Raw genomic sequence first — 19193 nt, forward strand, 5'->3', positions numbered from 1 at the left:
TTTTTATAACTTAGAGTTTATCGACAAAGTTTTCTTTACTAAAATTTCGTCATCTTTACATACTTAAATTTATTAATTTTTTGAGTCATAATGACAAGTCGTTCTACTAAGAAGTAATTCTTGTGTAGCTATAAGAATGTGGTCACATTATTTGTCACACACAAAAAATTATATTTCTTTTAATTATTTTAATACTATACATTATTTAATTATTTTTTTTTACTTTTATGTGTCCAAACTCTTGTGTCCACACAAGAATTATTCTCTATTAAGTTATCATGAACTCTTAGAGTATATAAAAAAAACTTTGAGGGACATGTGAAGTTGTTCATTTTTTACGCCAAGTTGAACAATTCACTTTCGGGTTGATGTATACAACGTTATACTGTATTGCCAATTACTTTAAGTAAGACGACATTAACTATTGCTAGACTAAAATTTAGAGAGTATAATCTTTATCCTAAGAAGTCATTGGTATACACTCATATCTAACTATTTCAAGGCTATATACCTTTTTGCGAATCTTTATGAATTCACTTTTTCATTGAAATGGACTATCTTATTTAACTATACACATGATTAGTCTGATATTAACCAATTTTATACATAAAATTATTTTCATGATTAATTTGTAAAATTGAAATGTCAAAAAATACATAAATTTAAAAAATATAATGTTTTCAAACTAATATAAATCATATAAAATGAAGAACATATTATAGTTAAATATACAACTTTTATGATAAAGAAATATTGAACTTTAACAAATATATCATTAGAATGAACACTTCAAAGAAAACAAAAAGTTTGAATAAACCAATTCTAAGTAGAAAAAAATGTTAAAGATAAGGACTACATCACTAAAGTTACAAAATCTTATCAACAATATCAATATCATATTTTTAATATATGTTACATGGATTGTATTAATCAACAAAATTTTACATTTTCCTTTGAATTAAAGCAAAATTAGACTATATATAATATTTAAAAATCTATTTACCTCTTAACACATAAATATTTTAGTATATTGTACTCTAAAACAAAAACATTACTTTTAATTTATATGTTGTTATTTTATATTCAACAATATATTAAATTATACTGGACAACGTGCAGGTTAACATTAGTTAACAATGGTTTCTAGTCAAGTGCATTGTTCGTGTTATAGGAAATGAGGTTGTGAGCAATTCTTAGGATTGGCAACAAAAGTTCACATAAATTTCAAATTTGACCAAATGATATGCGACAAATGGTAGTTCTTACAGTCAGGGAAAAATCTAGTGTTTGTGAGGATCAGAGGATGTGCACTTACATACTTTGAATTTTGAAAATTTGCATCAATACCTCTATTTCTTTTGCATTATAATCCCTGTAGAATTTTCTTTTTGCACCTTAAGCTCAACACATCCAAAATCTACAAGTACTCTCATATTTTACACCCCTGAACCAGATCCTATATCCGTCACTGCTTACAATTGTAGGCTCTTGGTACGAATGGGATAGTTGAACCGTGAGAACGCTTCCAACCAGTACAGGTCTGTGGTGATTCTCTTGGACAACAAGTAGGTATTGGGATTGTTTCGTAAAGGGATTAAAGAGTTTCTTTTAATTCATCTGTTTTTACAAAACCAATACCCAGTTCGAAAATAGACATTTAGAGGATAAAAAAGTTTTCAAATGTGTACTTCCAAAGTATAAGTATATATGAAGATGTAAAAAGAATCTCCCAAGCGAATATGATTCTGTAGTCCACCAGCAAAGAACAAGAAAGGCATGAGTGTAGTGTCACACTCACATGTGTAGTGTGTGTCGGTCCACAAAGTTATATTCCACAGCAAATCAACTACTATTAATGTCAAGAACACATGCATAAAAACCATAGATATGTTACAATATCAACCATTGTTTTTTATTTGACTCCTTACTTTACCCTCTAAAATGAATCACACACTCTTAAAGAGCTAAATCCCAAATAAAAGCACCAAATCATCTGATATCCTAAAGCAAATGGAATTCCCATCCACCACAATGAGATGGAAAACAAATGATATTGTGTTTTCAAGCATGAAATTAGGTGGGGAAATTATTTTAACTTACAAAAGAAGTTCAAATATTTATTAGATATGATATTACCTCTTAATTAAGCTACATAGTAGCACAGTAGTTGTGCAAATAAATGAGATTATACATTCAAATTAAACAGAGTAGCTAGCTGAGGCGATTCTGCAAAATTAACAAAATTGCTCAGCAAGAAGTTCAAATACCAGCTCCACTTATCATGAAATCAAAGAATAGGATGAACGTTATGCCCGTCAGTGTCGCCAACATGATTACTTGATAATTTTACATTATGCTCGTTAGTGTCACCAACATGATTACTTGATAATTGAACATTATGCTCGTCAGTGTTGCCATTGCCAACACAATTACTTGATAATTGAACATTATGTTCGACAGTGTCGCCGGCATGATTACTTGATAATTGAAGATTATGCTCGTCACTGTCGCCAGCATGATTACTTGATAATTGAACATTATGCTCGTCAGTGTCGCCAACACGATTACTTGATAATTGAACATTATGCTCGTCAGTGACGCCAACATGATTACTTGATAATTGAATATTATGCCCGTGAGTGTTTCCAACACGATTACTTGATAATTGAACATAATTGGAAAGAGAGAACTTGGGTGGGAGGGTCATAAGTGGCTCATTACCACTGAGCTTTCTATATGCAGTTCCTAGGGCATATCCTAAAGCACGCGAAACAGGAATAGCAACTGCATTTCCAATTTGACAGTACCTGCAAATAAGGAAACAACAGTCAACTACAGATAGACTTAGGATGACACTATACTCAGTATTTGGCTATTTTATTACAATGTGTTACTAGGGAAACTACAATTACACATTTGCTTGACTGGTTCTACAAAATACATCAGTATGCTTACCAAATACATACATACAATACACACAAAATTTTGATGATAGTCCCTCTAATATCAGTTTCAGTTTCTGTCTCCAGTTGTTTTTCCACTTTCTACATAATACTTTTGATCCGTGTCTTTATCATAATTATTACACTGGGTGTTGATATATCAAACAGATTCCAAACAGTTATTTGACTATGGTAATAGTGTGGACCAAAAGGGCTCACTATTACGAAGCAAGGGACGAAAACCATAACCCAAATTTTAGAGGATCTACAATCAAAATTTAGTATGATACTAGGAAAGAAAAACATATTTAACCCTATTTTATATTCATTAAATAATAGTTTAATACCTTTCTTTGACAGTCCCACAAAATCTATAATAATCATGAAATCCTTGCAGCCTGGCAAATTCTCGTATGGTGAGGACTCGATCCTGCTCTGGATGTAGTACTACCTACGAGAGTTTGAATTTATAAGAAATCAATTATATGTGACTTCTGTAACAAATTAAAGACCGAGTTAAGACCTGATTATGACAACTTGGGAAGGTTAGTGCAGTAGGAACCGTCTCATCCCACCACAACCGTCCAAATGGCCTACATATATGTGAAAATATAGATAAAAAGTAATCAAATGTAAAACAAGAGAAATCACTAGATAGACTATTGAATTGGAAAAATCACCTCTTGGACTTCCCCTGCTCAAAAGTAAAGCAGTAGTCTGGGACCTGAGACCAAATAGTAAGGTATGTAAAGATTAAATTAACTTAGTACCTTTCTAAACATGAATCTAATTAGATAACCTACCACAAAACCTGTAACTTCAACTGCATATAAAGGCCAGAAACATCTAATATAATTTTACTTTACTAAACACAGTGATTCAAGTTAGTAATATACAACCATTATTAGTTATTATTGTTGTTGTTTTTCATTGTTGTTACAACTACTACTACAATGTTATTTCACCCGCAGTAGTTCACAGTTCAGATGTCCAGTCCTGAATGTAAGGAGTGCGTTGAAATCAGTGCTATGGATTGTGAGTGGCCAAAGGCCAACAATACACTATTTTAAGCCACCATTTCCCACCATAAAATGATGTGGCGCTGCCATCCTTCAAAAAAATTGGCCATAGTGGTTGGTTAAAAATCCAGCACAGCAATCGGCCATAGCTATTGTTGTTTGATAACAGTGGTTGAGATAACGACGTCAATTAGAGATATGACCAAAGTAATCCTTATAAGGCTAGAGCAGTCCTAACCTTACAGGTTGGTTTTGTGGGGTTAAGTTAGAACTCTAATTCTAAGAATATTTATTTATTATGTTTTAATACCCAAAGAAAGCAATATAAAGACTTACTAATGGCTTTCCAGATGGTAGCAATGGAATTTTCTCAGTTGGATGTGTCCTAACCACATTGTCAGCTCCAACAACTACACCAGGAAGATCACGGAAATTCGCTCCCTGCAGTAATATTAAATTAAGGGCTGTCCAAGGAATGGTACAAGTACAACACATGAACTTAACCTAGAATACAACCTTCCGTTTTGGAATTTGACAAACGCGTAGGTAGTCATCTTCAAACAAAAAGCAAGGCCTGTGATCATATAGTAAATGCCTTTCCTCTGTTGTTCCATTTAATGTTGACCCAGTCATCTCTACTCAAAATGAATATCAATGAAACAAGGTGAGCCAATGTTTGATCCAGATATTTATTGCAAGAATACATAAACAATAAAAAGAATGAGATCTGCAGAAAGCATATGTTAACTAAGTAGACTGTGATGAAAACAAAGGAACAACAGCCATTAAGATAAATTCAACAAGGCTTAATAAATTGAATCTAGAACAAATAGCTACATTTATTTTAATTTTCAAATTAAAAAAGAATATAGCAGCAACTATCATGAAAATGTTATTTTTAATATGAAACCAGCATATGAGACCCACCCTCAGCACAGGTGACAGAAAACCAGTTGGTATGGGGGTTTCTTGTTCCGTGTGTGTGTGTGTAAAAAGATAAATTGAGACACAACTGCTTGTCGAAACGTGGATAAGCAAATTGTGTTTTATCAATAGTGTAAAATAAACATAAATACAATTACATGATTCGTTGCAAATTATGCACTCAAGGGAAGGCTCTATTACCATACTTAGTTGACCGTATATATCTTTGAAATTCTGTTTCTGGAGGATTTTGGTATGACATTTCGTCCCGAGTTTCAAAGTTTGTGATCTACAATATTGAACTATGTTAGAATCATGCTGAAAACCGATAAACATAAAGGAAAAGACTTCTCTAAAAGTAAAACTGTGTATAAAGTACGATGAATGTATTCAACCCTGAATTTGACCAATATCACTTTGTACTTTGAATAAATGAAGGGTGAATATAACCTAAGTAGTTCAATTTAGAAACAAGTACAATTTAGAGAAGCCTTGTCCAAACATAAAAAAGCAAGCAAAAGTAGGTCGGTACAGGAGGAAGATCAGAGATGGCATCTTGAATAACAATAGCTTTCTCTACTTCTCGTTGTTGGTCTTCATCATAAGCAACAGTATTGCGCTGCAAACAAAAGTCAAAAGCTGGTTAAAAATAGAAAGAAATCCATATAGAATTCTTTTACAAAGAAGCATAAGGATCAATACCTCAAACTCGGGTGGAGGCCAGTATTTAACAACAACATCATGTGTTGGAAATGGAAATTGGGGTAGAACCTGTAAGAAAATAACAAACCATAGAAAAGTAAAACAATTTACTTCATACAAGAATTTGATGTGCTGAATAAAAGTGATTAAATAAATGTTTGAGTAAAATTGCTATGTTTCTTAACAAAGTGCAGAAATTTACTACATACAAGAATTTGATGTGATGAATACAAGGGATTAGATAAATGGGTAAAATTGATATGCTAAGCAGTTAAAAGTTAAAGATTGATTTTATTAATGTTCAATAAACTTCAACGAAGAGAGTTTGCCAGTTGAACAGAAGAACCCATCCAAATTTCATGTTTGGGCTGCAGTTCATTCATATGGCCAGTTTGTGGGATCAATTGTTTATTCCTAAAGATTTGCCTAGAGGACATTTTATGTCTCTTGAACCATAGTCAAGTTCATCATCATGATCTTCTATTATCATCTATGCATCTGGGATATTTCTATATAAACACGTGTAGTATGCAAATGATAGATCTATTTCCTCTCTCGCCACAATGGATATTAGAACTCTACCTATGTTGTGCTGTTATTTTATATAGCTAGTCCTAATAATACCAAACAAAATAGAAGGAGTTATATCAGATTGTCAATGTCAATAACGAACATAAATTTAAAGATTTGTGATTTTTAAATAAACATCATAAATCTTTATGAAATAGATAGACGGTGTTATTTTGTTAATGCTAGGTTGTAACCCATAATATGCTGCATATCTCAAATACAGCATCATCTTTGTAAGAGCAGCTGCATCAATGCCTTGGGTTAGTGAAAAACAAGTAAGAGTTCCCACACTTTTGGAATATATGAAATGCAAATTTAGCAGGATAAGAACTAGCATATTCTTGGAGGTAAAAGTTCAACATCATAGTATGCAACATGTGTAGTTTATATATCTTTGATACAGAGACAAAGAAATAGTAGAAGTAAAAAAAATATAATTCAAGTCAGGTGACGAAGTGGATGAACATTTTAGTGTTATTTCTCATAGAAAGGCACCATTTATGTTAAAAGGAAAAAGTGTGCATGATAAACCAATAATGCATTATGGTACTGATTATTAGACTGTAAAAGGAGCATAAGATAAGTGAAAAAGTTATTAGAATATTGTATTGGTTGCATGGGACCATATATCAGGAATTAATGTATTACTGTATTAGACAGAAAAAAAGATTGACACGGGACAGTAGAATCATGCCTAAAACTGATTGAGCATCTATTGCTAGAACACAATTGCATCATTTGATTCATGTAGCTTATCCCAGCTACTCGAAAAATGTGTTGGTTATTATTCTTGAGGTACAATAATGATTATTAGAAATGACAATGGTTAATGGTTAATGCAAGCTGTTGACTGCATTGGTGGAAAGAGACATTTGCATTTCCTTAAACTTGGGTCAATTAACATAGGCATATACTTTCAAAGATATTTTTAAAAGAGAGAGATGTATTGGTATTCGATTCCACATTCATCAGATTTACTTCATACCAAATTATAAAACAGACCTCGTCAGGATGAGCCCCCCACAGGAAAACACGCAATCGAAATTGTGGAACACCATAACACCCAGCTGCAACAATTCCCAATCTTGCTTGGTAATTCATATGTACCAAACGACTTAAAGCATATCTTCCCAGTGAACCGTTGTCAAATCTCAATATGTCAACCACATTCTCCATTAAAACATACTTGGGCTTCAAAAATCTCACTATGTCCATGAAAACTACTATCTGGCGATTTCTTTCATCATCCAATGGTGATGCAGTGTTTCTATAGCGATTATATCCACTAATTCCTTGACAAGGAGGACCTCCACAAACAACATCAGCTTCACCCTGGAATAATTTTAAGCAACAGTTCTATTTAAAATGCAAAAGTCCCTTGAGATTTTATCGAATTTACACTGTCAATAATATTTTTTTTAATATCAAACACTATCAATAATTTTACTTACAGGAAGAGGCAGGAGTTTTGATTGTATCCCCTCTCTCACAAAATCCTGTATGCTTTGCTTACAATTACTACAGATAAAAAAAATAATAAGTATAGATGCACTAAAAATAGTTAATGTTATCGATCATTGAAAATAATCAAACTATATACCGTAAGTTTTCAATTGGTTCCCATGTATCTTCACTTTCACTGTAACCCTTCCAATGCACCTACGAAATAAATTCATGAACATGAACACTATCACATATTTAATTGGGAAAAATCTAGAAGATTAAACAGTGAACTAATAATTTTGTGATTAAAGCATGGAGCAGGTGTAGTAGAATCTGCAGCACAAAGGTTGAAGTTTATACATTAATAAAATCTATGACAACATTATCTTAAAATTTACAAAACTAAAAGGATCTGAGCTTTGAAAAGAAAGCTTGATTTTAGAGATGACAACTTTCTATTCCGTCACTGTTATTAACAGAAAAAAAGAAGTTAATGATAAATCACGTATTAACTTTCACTCATATTTACAACTAAAGAAAGTTCAATTAAAACCTATGTTATTCATAAATACGATGCAAGTTATTTTAATAAAAAAGAATGAAAAATAAATCACTTCGCATAAAAAGTTACTGCAATGACTGGATACTCAAAATGTTTGGGATTAGATTTATTAAGGTCTTTAATCCTAGTGCTTCACCAAACAATTCAGAAACAGCTAATCTCAAAATGTTTGGGATTAGATTTATTAAGGTCTTTAATCCTAGCATCTTTGTTTAATGTGGTCAAAATTGTTCTCATGCTTAGATAATTGCAAGTATTAGATAATTCATAATTTTATAATCAAATAATATATCTGAACTTGAAAAAGATGCAAGTACTAGACACTTAGGGTGACATGAATATTCCCCTATCTAAAAACAAGCAAGCAATATATTTGCAGAACTATTTTAAGATGACTAAGGTTTTATTTGGAAAAAAAACCAAAAGTTGACTGACATTAGATTTATTACCTTCAAATATAGACTACGATTCCCTGTTTTACTGGGATCACCGTAGCATATATCAACTAACCTAGAAACTTCTAGTTCATCATCAGGAATATCTTGAGCTTGAGAATTCACATTCTTCTTTCCTCCTGAGCTCTTTGATCGTAATGGAATTGTTCTTTCTGTGTCACTGCTATACCGTTTGCATAGCTTCTCCCACTCCTTCAGTAGTTGTAGAAAATCCTCTGCAGATTCATTTCTCACCTATAGAATAGAAATAAACAAACATTATATGGAATAGGAAAAATTATCATCAAATAAATTTGCAGAAGATAGTCAGCACTTACATGTGTATCTGGATGGTTTAATTTCAAGCTCTTACTTGCAGACCTATCACTATCAACAGCCCATCTCTGAGCAAAAGAGCAAACAATAGAAGATTAGTGTATCATAGATGACATTGAATATAATTTGTGGATACATATAATTTCATTACAAATATGGATATCATGTATTACCGTGATTAAATTAACTGGTGATGTTTTTGCGCCTAAGCACAATCCAGTTGACATGCCACCACAGCCAGAATAGAGATCCAGTAATGCCAGTTCTGTCTTGTGCGACTCAGGACAAGGTAGATCCTTGGTAATAGTAGATGCCTCCATTGAGAGATTCTCAGGAACAGCAGGTTGTGATAACTCGTTAGTATTATCAACAGCATTACCTAAGGAAAAGTATAGACCTTTTTTAGATATAAATCTGAACAAAACAGGACACATTTGATGAACTAAGTTTGAATATCTTTAAATGATAGAAGAAATTGCACTTTGTTTTCAATTCAACAGTTCAAGGATGCTAATATTGATAACTTAAGAACTGGTGAAATTTAGAAGTATATAATAGATATGACGGAGAATATATGGATTTTTAGCAAAACCTGGAGGTCGCTACAAATTTTTTTTTTATTCATCAAGCAATCATAAAAGCTGCAAGACGCATATGTACAGAATTGCTTCCTATTACTAAAACCGTTTTTTTTATTCACTTCAGTTTCCATTTAATACTTTCACTTAGTGGTAGATTAAACAAAGAAAAAATTGGTATTAAACAGAAGAACAAAAGCATCTTGGACTCCCCTCATGACACACCTGTTGGAATTTTGCGGAATGTAGAGTAATCAACACAATATTCCATATCATAATAGAAGTCAGATGGTAAAACAGAATTCAACTTCAGACCAACCTGCAAGAAGTTACAAACAAAAAAAAGAGCTAGCAATTACTACATACAAAGACAGAAATATGAACCTCAAAATTGACAAGAAATGAAGCAGTCCCTCATCGGATGAAATTGTGAGAAAATCAGCAAGCCAATTAAGAAAGATCTTAACAGAGATTTGTCATACCTTAGGTGTTATATATGTAACATTGACTTTCTCTATTATGGAATCTATTAAGTTATCATTCATTACTGTTGAATAGAATAAACGCCTCTTGTCATGAAAACCACCTTCATCTTTGACAACCTGAGAATCAGTCAGAAGCAACAGTTATAATGACATCTCTTTCAACATAACTAGATAAATGTCATGACATACTCGGTACTCACTGTATCTTGAATTCTGTAAAACCATTGAACCCGGAAATAGTTTTGGCTATCAGTTGTTTGAAAAAATTCAATAATCTTGCCAATATATTTTTGTGCTCCTTCACCCTGTAAGAATTGCATAGAATATAAGTATAACTAGCTCTGAATGTGTTCACAAGACTGATATTACTAGCCTTACTCACAAGCATGTTTTAAGGGCACTGCATACACCCATACCAATAAAGTTGATGAACATGAACATATAGCAGATTGTTTTGATGAATTTGATGTGAAAATAAAAAATGCAAAGCAACCCCTGGCATCTATATACTTTGTTTTGAACTGGTCTTACCATGAAATTTTGAATCCCGGGATTTCCAAAAGATTCAAATAGACCCTTTCGTCTACCAGCTAGTTAAATCAATTCCACATGTTTAACACCATACGTGAAAATCTCTAGTTACTCCACACCATTTAGAAATAAATATCAAACATTAAAAAAGAGTTTAGTTTTAGAAAAAAGTGGCTAGGACAAATGATAATGTTAAGATCTATGTTGTTAATAGTGACGCTATAGCATGCAATAGCGGAATCGGGTCTGGTGCGACGTTAGACAGGTGCAATATGCTTTGCTCTAACAGATTTTGCAGCCGCAGATAGAGATGGAATAGCCCAGTAGCCAAGGAAGTTAAAATCTAGGTCCTACTTAGGATAGGAAAGGGGAGTCAATATTGTAACTCGTTCAATCATAACACAAATGATAAGATCCTACCAGGTTAATAAAACTCATGCATTTGTAGTTGTTCACGTTCTAAATGTCTAGTACATGGCTGTGAGGGAGTCTATAGAGATCCCACATTGACTAGACATATGGCCAAAATACTCCCTTATAAGGCTTTGACAATCCTCACCTAACTTTTGGGTTGAGTTAGGCCTAACCTAAATTCTAAGAGAGATATTAACGAATATGTGCAAGTTGCATGATGAATGATTTCTATCATCGACAGAAGGGCCTGTTTTCCAATTAATCTTGGCACAATAAAATGACCATTTTTCTATTCCTTCTAGATTACTACAAAAAAATATTATGATTGAAGAAAGAGAGAGTGGCAAGGAGCTCCATCTATTGTCAACTTAATTGTGGGCTCCATACGAGTCTCACATGGTTTGGCCCCATGAGACCAGTTTCGGTCAACAAGTCTAGAACACGCTTCCTTTATGAAAGAAAGATCCCCATCTTGGAATACATAACTTCCATGCCCAAAAGTCTTCAGTTTGTCAATTCAATCGCCATCACTTCCTGTAATTACAATATTATCATCATACACTACAAGTAACATGCTGCCAAGGTTGGGTTGTTGAAGAAGCATTGTATGATCACTTTGACATCTTTTCAATCGAAATGTCGGAACCACTTCATTGAATCTTCCAAACCAATACCTAGGTAGTTGCTTCAAGACGTAGAAGACTTAAACAACACACCTGTTGACACTCGCTAAGCGACAAAACTAGGTGGTCGCTCCATGTACACCTTTCTTGTAAGTCACCATGCAAGAAGGAATTTTTCACATCTAGTTCGAACAAAGGCCAGAAATGCTTGGCAACAAGAGATATAAGACTGGGAACAGATGAAATTTTAGCAACGGGGGAAAGTATTAGACTATTAGTATAGTCAACTCCATATGTGTGGACATACCCCTGGGGGGAAGTATTAGACTATTAGTATAGTCAACTCCATATGTGTGGACATACCCCTTGGAGACTAGTCGTGCTTTCAAGTGAGCCACATAACCATCAGGATTCACCTTGACAATATAAGCCTATTTGCATTCAATAGTATGCTTCCTCGTAAGGAAAGAAACTTGACCTCATGTGTCATTATGCTTGAGATGCATCATGGTCAAAGAGGATTGCACCACCCCAAAAAAGACATTAGTGAGATTATCCATTTTCTTACGGGACAAAATCTGAGACCAGACAACCTTATACTCCATATCAATACCAGACAACCTTATACTCCAAATCAAGACCAGAAAGCCAACTCAAGGCTATAAGTTTCTTTTGTTGGGTTAGCATCCCTTCACATATATGCATGCTAAAAGAGAAGTCAACTCCTCAGTATACTTCTTGAACTCTAGAAAATAGTCCATCAGCTTACGCTTATCTTATTTGTGACAGAAAATCTCTTGCAAAAGAGTATAAATGCGAATCAAATTGTCGGATATTTCATTAATAAATTTTAGAAAAATTCACAACTCATTCACGGTCTTGCTATGAATAATAAATATCCAAGTCCCCTATCAAATGTATCCACGAGTAAGGCCAAGATGCATTTATTCCATACCATTGTTGCCTTCAAATCCTTTGTGCATATTTCTGTTAAATGTCCATCATTTCCCATTCCTCCAAGACTAACTTCAACTAGATACATTTAATGCACATATTTCTCACCGTCTCTGTCAAGCTTGATGTCGGCAAGTTTGGAGGATGTAATAATAAACTTGGTAATAAACTTCTTGGAACACCTTCATTAGTATTTTCAGTCTCATGTGACATCATTTCACCAATAACACCACAATGTAACATGTGATTTCTAGGATGCTCCGTAACACCTCAAAACACCACCAAAGCACATGACAGTTGAGCCTATGTACTCGAGACTAAATTTTAATGACGTACTATAATAACTCTTATTATGATTAGTCTAAGAAATTACAATTTCTGGAAATTACTATGCATTATTTCGTAAAATAAGGAGAGAAGTAAAAAGATAGGAACTGTAAAGTGATTAAGTTACACTAAAGGAAATTTAGAGGAGAAGTAAAGGATCTGAAATAAGCTACATATGTAACCTTAGTTAAGAATTTGCAAAATTAAATTTAACTTGTTTAAATTGTTGTTGCACAAGTTTAGGTACAAATGAAATGTTGTGGAAAGATATGGAAGCAATAAGTAGGATTAGCTCAAAAATATATATATAATAATTGAAAAAAGTTAATGTGACTAATCCAAACTTAAAACAGTTGGTAATCATGGTTATTCTAGTTGCACTACTAAATTAATGTATACAGTTCATCTACAACATGTTTTGGATGGGTGACAAAGGAACAGATAATAAATTGTATTTTCTGAACTTACTTTTATAAATGCACAATCGCCAAGAGTGAAAATGCAATTCCCAATGTTAGCTTGGGCATAATGGCATTTGACATTTACAATTATCTCGTCTTCTTCATCCTCACTATGATATCAACAATGTTGAAAAGAAAAATACAGTGAAAAAATTAGAAAACTTATCATCTAAGAAAGAGCATTAAAAGCACTGCATTTGAATTTATTAATAAGTTGATACTTACTTTATTTTGCACACTTGATCTTTACATTTTTTGTCCTGCAAGCTTCAACAGAGAAATCAGATAAAAAGAATATGGAATGCAATGTTTTGAAATCAATAGAAACTAACAGACCTTTTCATTTCTCAAAACAAAGAATGCAGACATTGACCAACTTGTTACGGGAAAAGAAAATGGTTAATATTTTTTTCTTTTTGTACACAGCATATTGTAGTTATAACAGCATGAAAAGCATACTAAAAGAATCAGGTCAACAACCTTCAATTCATAACGCCATCCCCATCTTTTGCGAGCTTCATCATCAGGTATTGGATCACCAATGAATGAAGGAATGCTTTTCTCATTCTTACTTCCATTCATTAAAGACGCAGATGTTTTATATTTCTTTTTTGGTGGGTTGCCATCTAACAGAGCAAAAGCAAAGTAATCCGAATTTTTTCGGCCATTTTCAACCCAAGTTGGGGATATGGTTGCCTCCAGAGACAGTGTTGAGCATTCTGGATCATCAACTTCAGGAGTATAGTTTCTTGAGAAGGTTTCAATGGAAGTAGAAATCAACTTTATATTTTTGTTGTTTTTGTGAACTACTTTTGGGCTTCTTTTTTCTTGAAAACAAACTAATTGCAAGTTCTCATTCCCGTTTGAAGACGATAGTCTCGAAGATCTTTGCCGCTGCATGACTCAAGAATCAGTAGACAGAATTTTAAATCATGGAATATGAAATAAATCAAAAGTATAACAACACTGCAGTACATTGTGCCCATGTGTAATTACAAATAATACTAGTAAACAACAAGATACACAAACATAAAAATTAGTCTAGGTTGTGGACGTAAGAACTAGGTAACAACACAGTTAGAAAATTTTACGTCGCTTGGGGAAGCAACTTAATTAAACGTTTACGTATGGGTTATTTCTTCTTTTTTTTTTTGGGGTACATCCTTTCTATAATCAAAGAGGAAATTTGGTTAGACTGATTTTTATAAGTAGTAGTAAACTTTTTTTTCGGAATTCAAAATTTAGGGTGAGGAGATGGTACCTCAGTCCAAGGTAAGGAAAACCTTAGGACTCCCTCCAATAGTACTAATGAGGATGGAACCCGCAACTTGCAGATCAAATACCTATCTTTTTACCACTAGACCAAATCATTGGAGTTTAAGTAGTAAACTTTTCATTAGCTAATTGTGAGCTTATTGGAGCAAGTTAGAAACGGACTATGGATGTGCCAAAAAGTTATTTTTGTTACAAATATTAATTAGTTATAGTTAGAGCTAGTTACAGAAATTAGGTAAGTGCTCACTAACCACTACAAATAGAACACTTAATGTATCATTTTTCATTTTTTATCAAAAATGTTACCCTCAGAGATTTATACTCACCATCTTGCAATTGAGTATCATTTGCATTTAATACATTTGTATTCCTTAATAGCAAGGCACTTGGTAGAACAACACCTACTATTATAAGTCGAGAGAATACATTGAAGGGCATCTTGTTATAAAGCCTTTGGAACCCTTGATCTTTGCTGGTTATGGCTTACTGGTAGCATTTTACTCTTAGGTGTGGAGTTTGTCCAGCATATGGCTTCCACCCCATTGTAGATTTGGGCCCTTGATTGCAGTCTTATTTGGAGTCAGTGAGCTGAATGCTCACTGCATTTTTGTGTGCTGAAATACTGGGGTTTTTCTTTTTGGCTTTTGGTTTTTACTTACTGACTGTGATGTTATGATTTTAGCTTCTGTTCATGGTGGTTAAGCATAATGCTTTTTTCATAAATGGTTAAGCATTGATGTTTTGCTTCTAACTTTAGTGGTTGAGTACTCTTGATGGTTAAGTTTCATGCTTAATTGGCTTTGTTATGTACTTCTGTGAGTTAACTCTGAGGTATGGTTTTGTTGATGTTAGCTTCTGCCATGTTGGTGGTTAAACATTGTAATAAATAGCATAAAACTATAGTAATTTAAATAAGCTTATATTTGATCACAATATTCATATTTGATTTGATGATATACTATATTTTTTTAATATAAGTAAATATCCATCAAATGTTTGACAAGTAAAATATCCATTACTAATATATTATATTTTAATGAAAAATACTAACAAGTGTCTTAAGGACACTTATTAAGAAACTAAATATAGAAATATAATCTTAGAAGTGGTGCATTCAACAACTTCAAATTTTAAAAATTGACTTTTCCCACAAAATCTTCTCTTTTATTTCTCGTTAGCATCACCCTAGTTTATAAAGTAATGAAATTTTATATAAACATTCAATCACATCATAACGCTATCAGATTGGTAAGAGCTTAGCCTTGTAATCTCAAGGTACAGAGTTCAGAGAGTTCCTTGAGTGTGAGAATACTAAGTGTTGAACATAACTAAATAACCAACTTTCAGCAATAATATAACACTTCAAAATAATTTATTTACCTTCATGATATAAATAAAACTTATATACATTGTTTCTAACTTTTAAAACACACAAGTTTTATCTCAAAACAATATTTCCAACTCAAAATAGGATCACGGGAAGTGGTTAATTTAAGCAAAAAATGTAATATCTCACCTTAGACCTGCAGACAATTTTTTTACTACATTAGAGGCCAAATTTGATTTCCTATAAACAATGGAGTTATATGACATTTTAGTAGCTTTCAATTGATATAAAGAACGTCTTAAAATTAGTTTTTTTAATAATTTTTATTTCGTTTCAAAATGACATTTACAATGTGTTCAACATTATCTTCAAGCATTCTAATACTTATACCTAAATTAATTTTTTTAAACAACCCCCAAGTCAAATTTATTTCATACAAAAAATATTATATAAAATTTATAAATATATATATTTAGCGAACTATACAAGCTAAATTTATAAATTGGTTCATGAGTCAAACAAGTCGAACTATACATAATTCAAGTTCAACTCATTTATTTAGCGAGCTCAATTTTCAACTCAAGTTCAACTCATTTGGTTCTTCAACCAAATCCAACGAGCTAATTATCAAATCGAGTCTCGAACTATTTTCGATTTAGTTCGGTTCATTGTCAATTGTCAGCCCTAGATTGAACTATGGATTGAAGAAATTCCTGCTTGTTCTATTAAAAAAAAAAAAAACTCTTGGTTAATAAGCCTGTTGTTCATGCCCTCTTGATTGAGGTAATTTTCAAATAAAATCTGATATTGGGGAATTAAACGAATTTAATGGTTAGATTTGTGTTATACGCACCTTTTTCTAGGTACAATGTTATAAATGCAACTTTTATTACTTCTTTAAACACTAACTATAAAGTAGGACGACGTCAAAAAAAAATTCCAAAAGAAGGACTGTAGGAGTAAGTAGACCGTTTTCCATGACCAACAATGGAAGCAACAACATATATATTTTTTTTTAATACAACAACAACATATATGCTCATAGTTAGGCTTTGTTTGACACGGCATTCCAGGTAACTCTCATTTATAAACTTAGTGTTTTTAATAAACTACTTCAATTAACTTATGAGTTTATAGTTTATCAATTTTTCTACCTATTTCACTCTTATCATTTTAACTAGATTCTTTTTTTACCCTTTACTTTTTTTTTAATATAATAATTTAAAATAAAACTAATTAGCTACAATTGGAATATGAAAGGTCTCGTTCTCCTTTATAAGAAGGAGAACCTGAATTCCTCCTCCATGTACCTTCTATGCATATGTGTTGAATATATTTTAAAATAAAATTTTACTAATAAAAAATAATTTAATAATAATATATAAAAATATATTAGGTTAATAAATTTTAAATTAATAAAAAAAATTACTAGCTTTAAAGTATTTAAACATTAATTAATATAAATTTTATTATTAATTTAGAATATTATTTTATGTCATTTTACATTTTTAAGATAATTAAACAACTAATTTTACCAAACACTGCAACTAGCTTATCAGCTATCAGTTAAATTTTACCGAACAGAGCAATATTAATAATTATTTTGTCAATAATACTCTCACTTATTTATTACAAAGAGAAAAATAGATATAATGAAAAAATAAATAAATATAAGTATTATAGAAAATGATAAATAGTTCAAGTAATATTAAAAATAAATTTTAAATTAATTAAAATGTAATAATATTTTATAAATGACAACAACGTTATTAAGGATTAAGCTCCTCCGGCATACATAATTATAAAAAAAGAAAAATAAAAAAAAACATTGATTTGCTCGTTAAATTCTATTAAAAGAGCGAAGATAATAAATTTGCTTATATCCGAGCATATTAAAAATGAGTATGTTTTTGTCTTTTCCCAAAAAGAGTTTAGAGTTTAAGGAATACTAGTATATCTAAAACTTTTTATATTTAGTTATCTAATCAAATCTCTCGGTAATTTTTTATACAAAATCCTCTCGTAATGTAGCTTTGTTATGACACATTCTGAAATATTTTAACAAATAATCCACATCAAAAATTGAAATAGTTCTTAAACGGAAAAAGAATAAATTAATGGAGATTATCATTGCATTGTAGTAAAACCGTAAAGATTAAAACAATGGATACTTACTAAATCACACACAAAATACAAACAAAAAAATGAAAGAAAGAGGAGAGAAAATTGAGTGACACCTTAACATCACGAGAAGTAGATCCCGTTCCCTCAGATGCAACAGAAAATCTCGGCGACCGTCGTCGATTCTCCTCCGACAAATTCATCACAGCAATCTCACCCTTTTTCCGCCCTGATTTGCCGGACGAACCTACATTGCTGCGATTTGCAGCGGTAGGAGGCGATTTAAGCCGAGGAGATCGGCGGAGCTCGGCTGCATGCTCTAATAGGAGCATCTTCGGCGATTTATCCGTCATCTGAAAGAATTACAAAATATAAATTGGATTATGTTAGGTTTTGGAATTGCATCTAGTCTTGGGTTTTGCTTTGACCGTTTCAGTGTGAATGGTGTAATTTATGTGTTTGGGAAATGTCAATTGTGTGAGTGAGGTAAAAAGTAGTGTGGGATGGAAGTTTGTTTCACTGCAAAAGCATCTAATCTAACAACACAGTAACCAAGATCAAGAAGTACTACTTTCTTTCTTTCATCTTGGTCACGACTCACAATGCCTTTAGCACCACTTTAGGGCTTTTGTACTTTCCTTATTTTTACTTGTAAAAAATAATAAACCATCGTCCTGTTAGAATTATAAGTGTGTATTAATTTAAAATCTCAAATTTATTAAATATTAAATTATTTTTTTAAATGGTACAAAGTTGAGTTAAAATATTCATTTCATCAAGTTTTTTTTTTATGAGTTAAAATGTTCAAGAAGCATTTTGATGGAATTAGACATTTTGATGGAATTAGACAATTTGATGGAACAATTTAATATTTTATAAATTTAAAAGACAATATTTACAATTTCATTATTCAAAATTGTAAATTATTTAAAATAAATTATTATCTTAATTTTTTATTTTTTTATTAATTTTTAAAGAAAGGTTAATTATTTTTGCTAATTATATTCTCTGTTAATACTATTTATGATATATTTTTTAAGTTGATATCTTTTGATTTGTATTTATAATAATAGTGTTCATAAGAATATCAATTTAACTTTTTTATTAATACATTTTCTTAACATTTGTAAAATAATTGAATAAATCACTTATTATAAAACAATAG

General features: G+C 31.9%; 1 protein-coding gene across 2 annotated transcripts; it reads right to left on the reverse strand.

The window, feature by feature from the left end:
• Positions 1–2053: 2053 nt before the first annotated feature.
• LOC101502069 (DNA (cytosine-5)-methyltransferase CMT2) lies at positions 2054–18659 on the reverse strand. 2 transcript variants are annotated; one of them, XM_004509498.4, is made up of 22 exons: positions 18145–18659; positions 13786–14199; positions 13531–13565; positions 13313–13415; positions 10196–10300; positions 9993–10112; positions 9736–9829; positions 9106–9311; positions 8935–9000; positions 8612–8851; positions 7758–7816; positions 7609–7675; positions 7160–7489; positions 5588–5656; positions 5418–5504; positions 5087–5174; positions 4478–4596; positions 4298–4402; positions 3623–3666; positions 3466–3535; positions 3290–3393; positions 2054–2807 (listed from the first exon to the last, which is right to left on the reverse strand). In XM_004509498.4, exons 1-22 carry the CDS (start codon positions 18379–18381, stop codon positions 2288–2290), a joined length of 3282 nt encoding a protein of 1093 aa, XP_004509555.1. In that variant the 5' UTR covers positions 18382–18659; the 3' UTR covers positions 2054–2287. The 2 variants fall into 2 exon arrangements, with proteins under 2 accessions (XP_004509555.1, XP_012573783.1); XM_012718329.3 differs by having other exon boundaries at positions 13786–14207; positions 18145–18286.
• Positions 18660–19193: the final 534 nt, after the last annotated feature.

This window comes from Cicer arietinum, chromosome 7 (genome assembly GCF_000331145.2).
Source record: "Cicer arietinum cultivar CDC Frontier isolate Library 1 chromosome 7, Cicar.CDCFrontier_v2.0, whole genome shotgun sequence".
NCBI classification, from domain to species: Eukaryota; Viridiplantae; Streptophyta; class Magnoliopsida; order Fabales; family Fabaceae; genus Cicer; species Cicer arietinum.

Bases quoted from the DNA above. Each gene is read 5' to 3' on its own strand.
- LOC101502069 (XM_004509498.4), bottom strand. From the start codon at position 18,381: ATGACGGATAAATCGCCGAAGATGCTCCTATTAGAGCATGCAGCCGAG. The intron at 10,301-13,312 runs GTAAGTTCAGAA...CAATTCTTACAG, and splicing joins GCGATTGTGCATTTATAAAA to GGTGAAGGAGCACAAAAATA. The intron at 8,852-8,934 runs GTAAGTGCTGAC...TCTATTCTATAG, and splicing joins TAAACCATCCAGATACACAT to GTGAGAAATGAATCTGCAGA.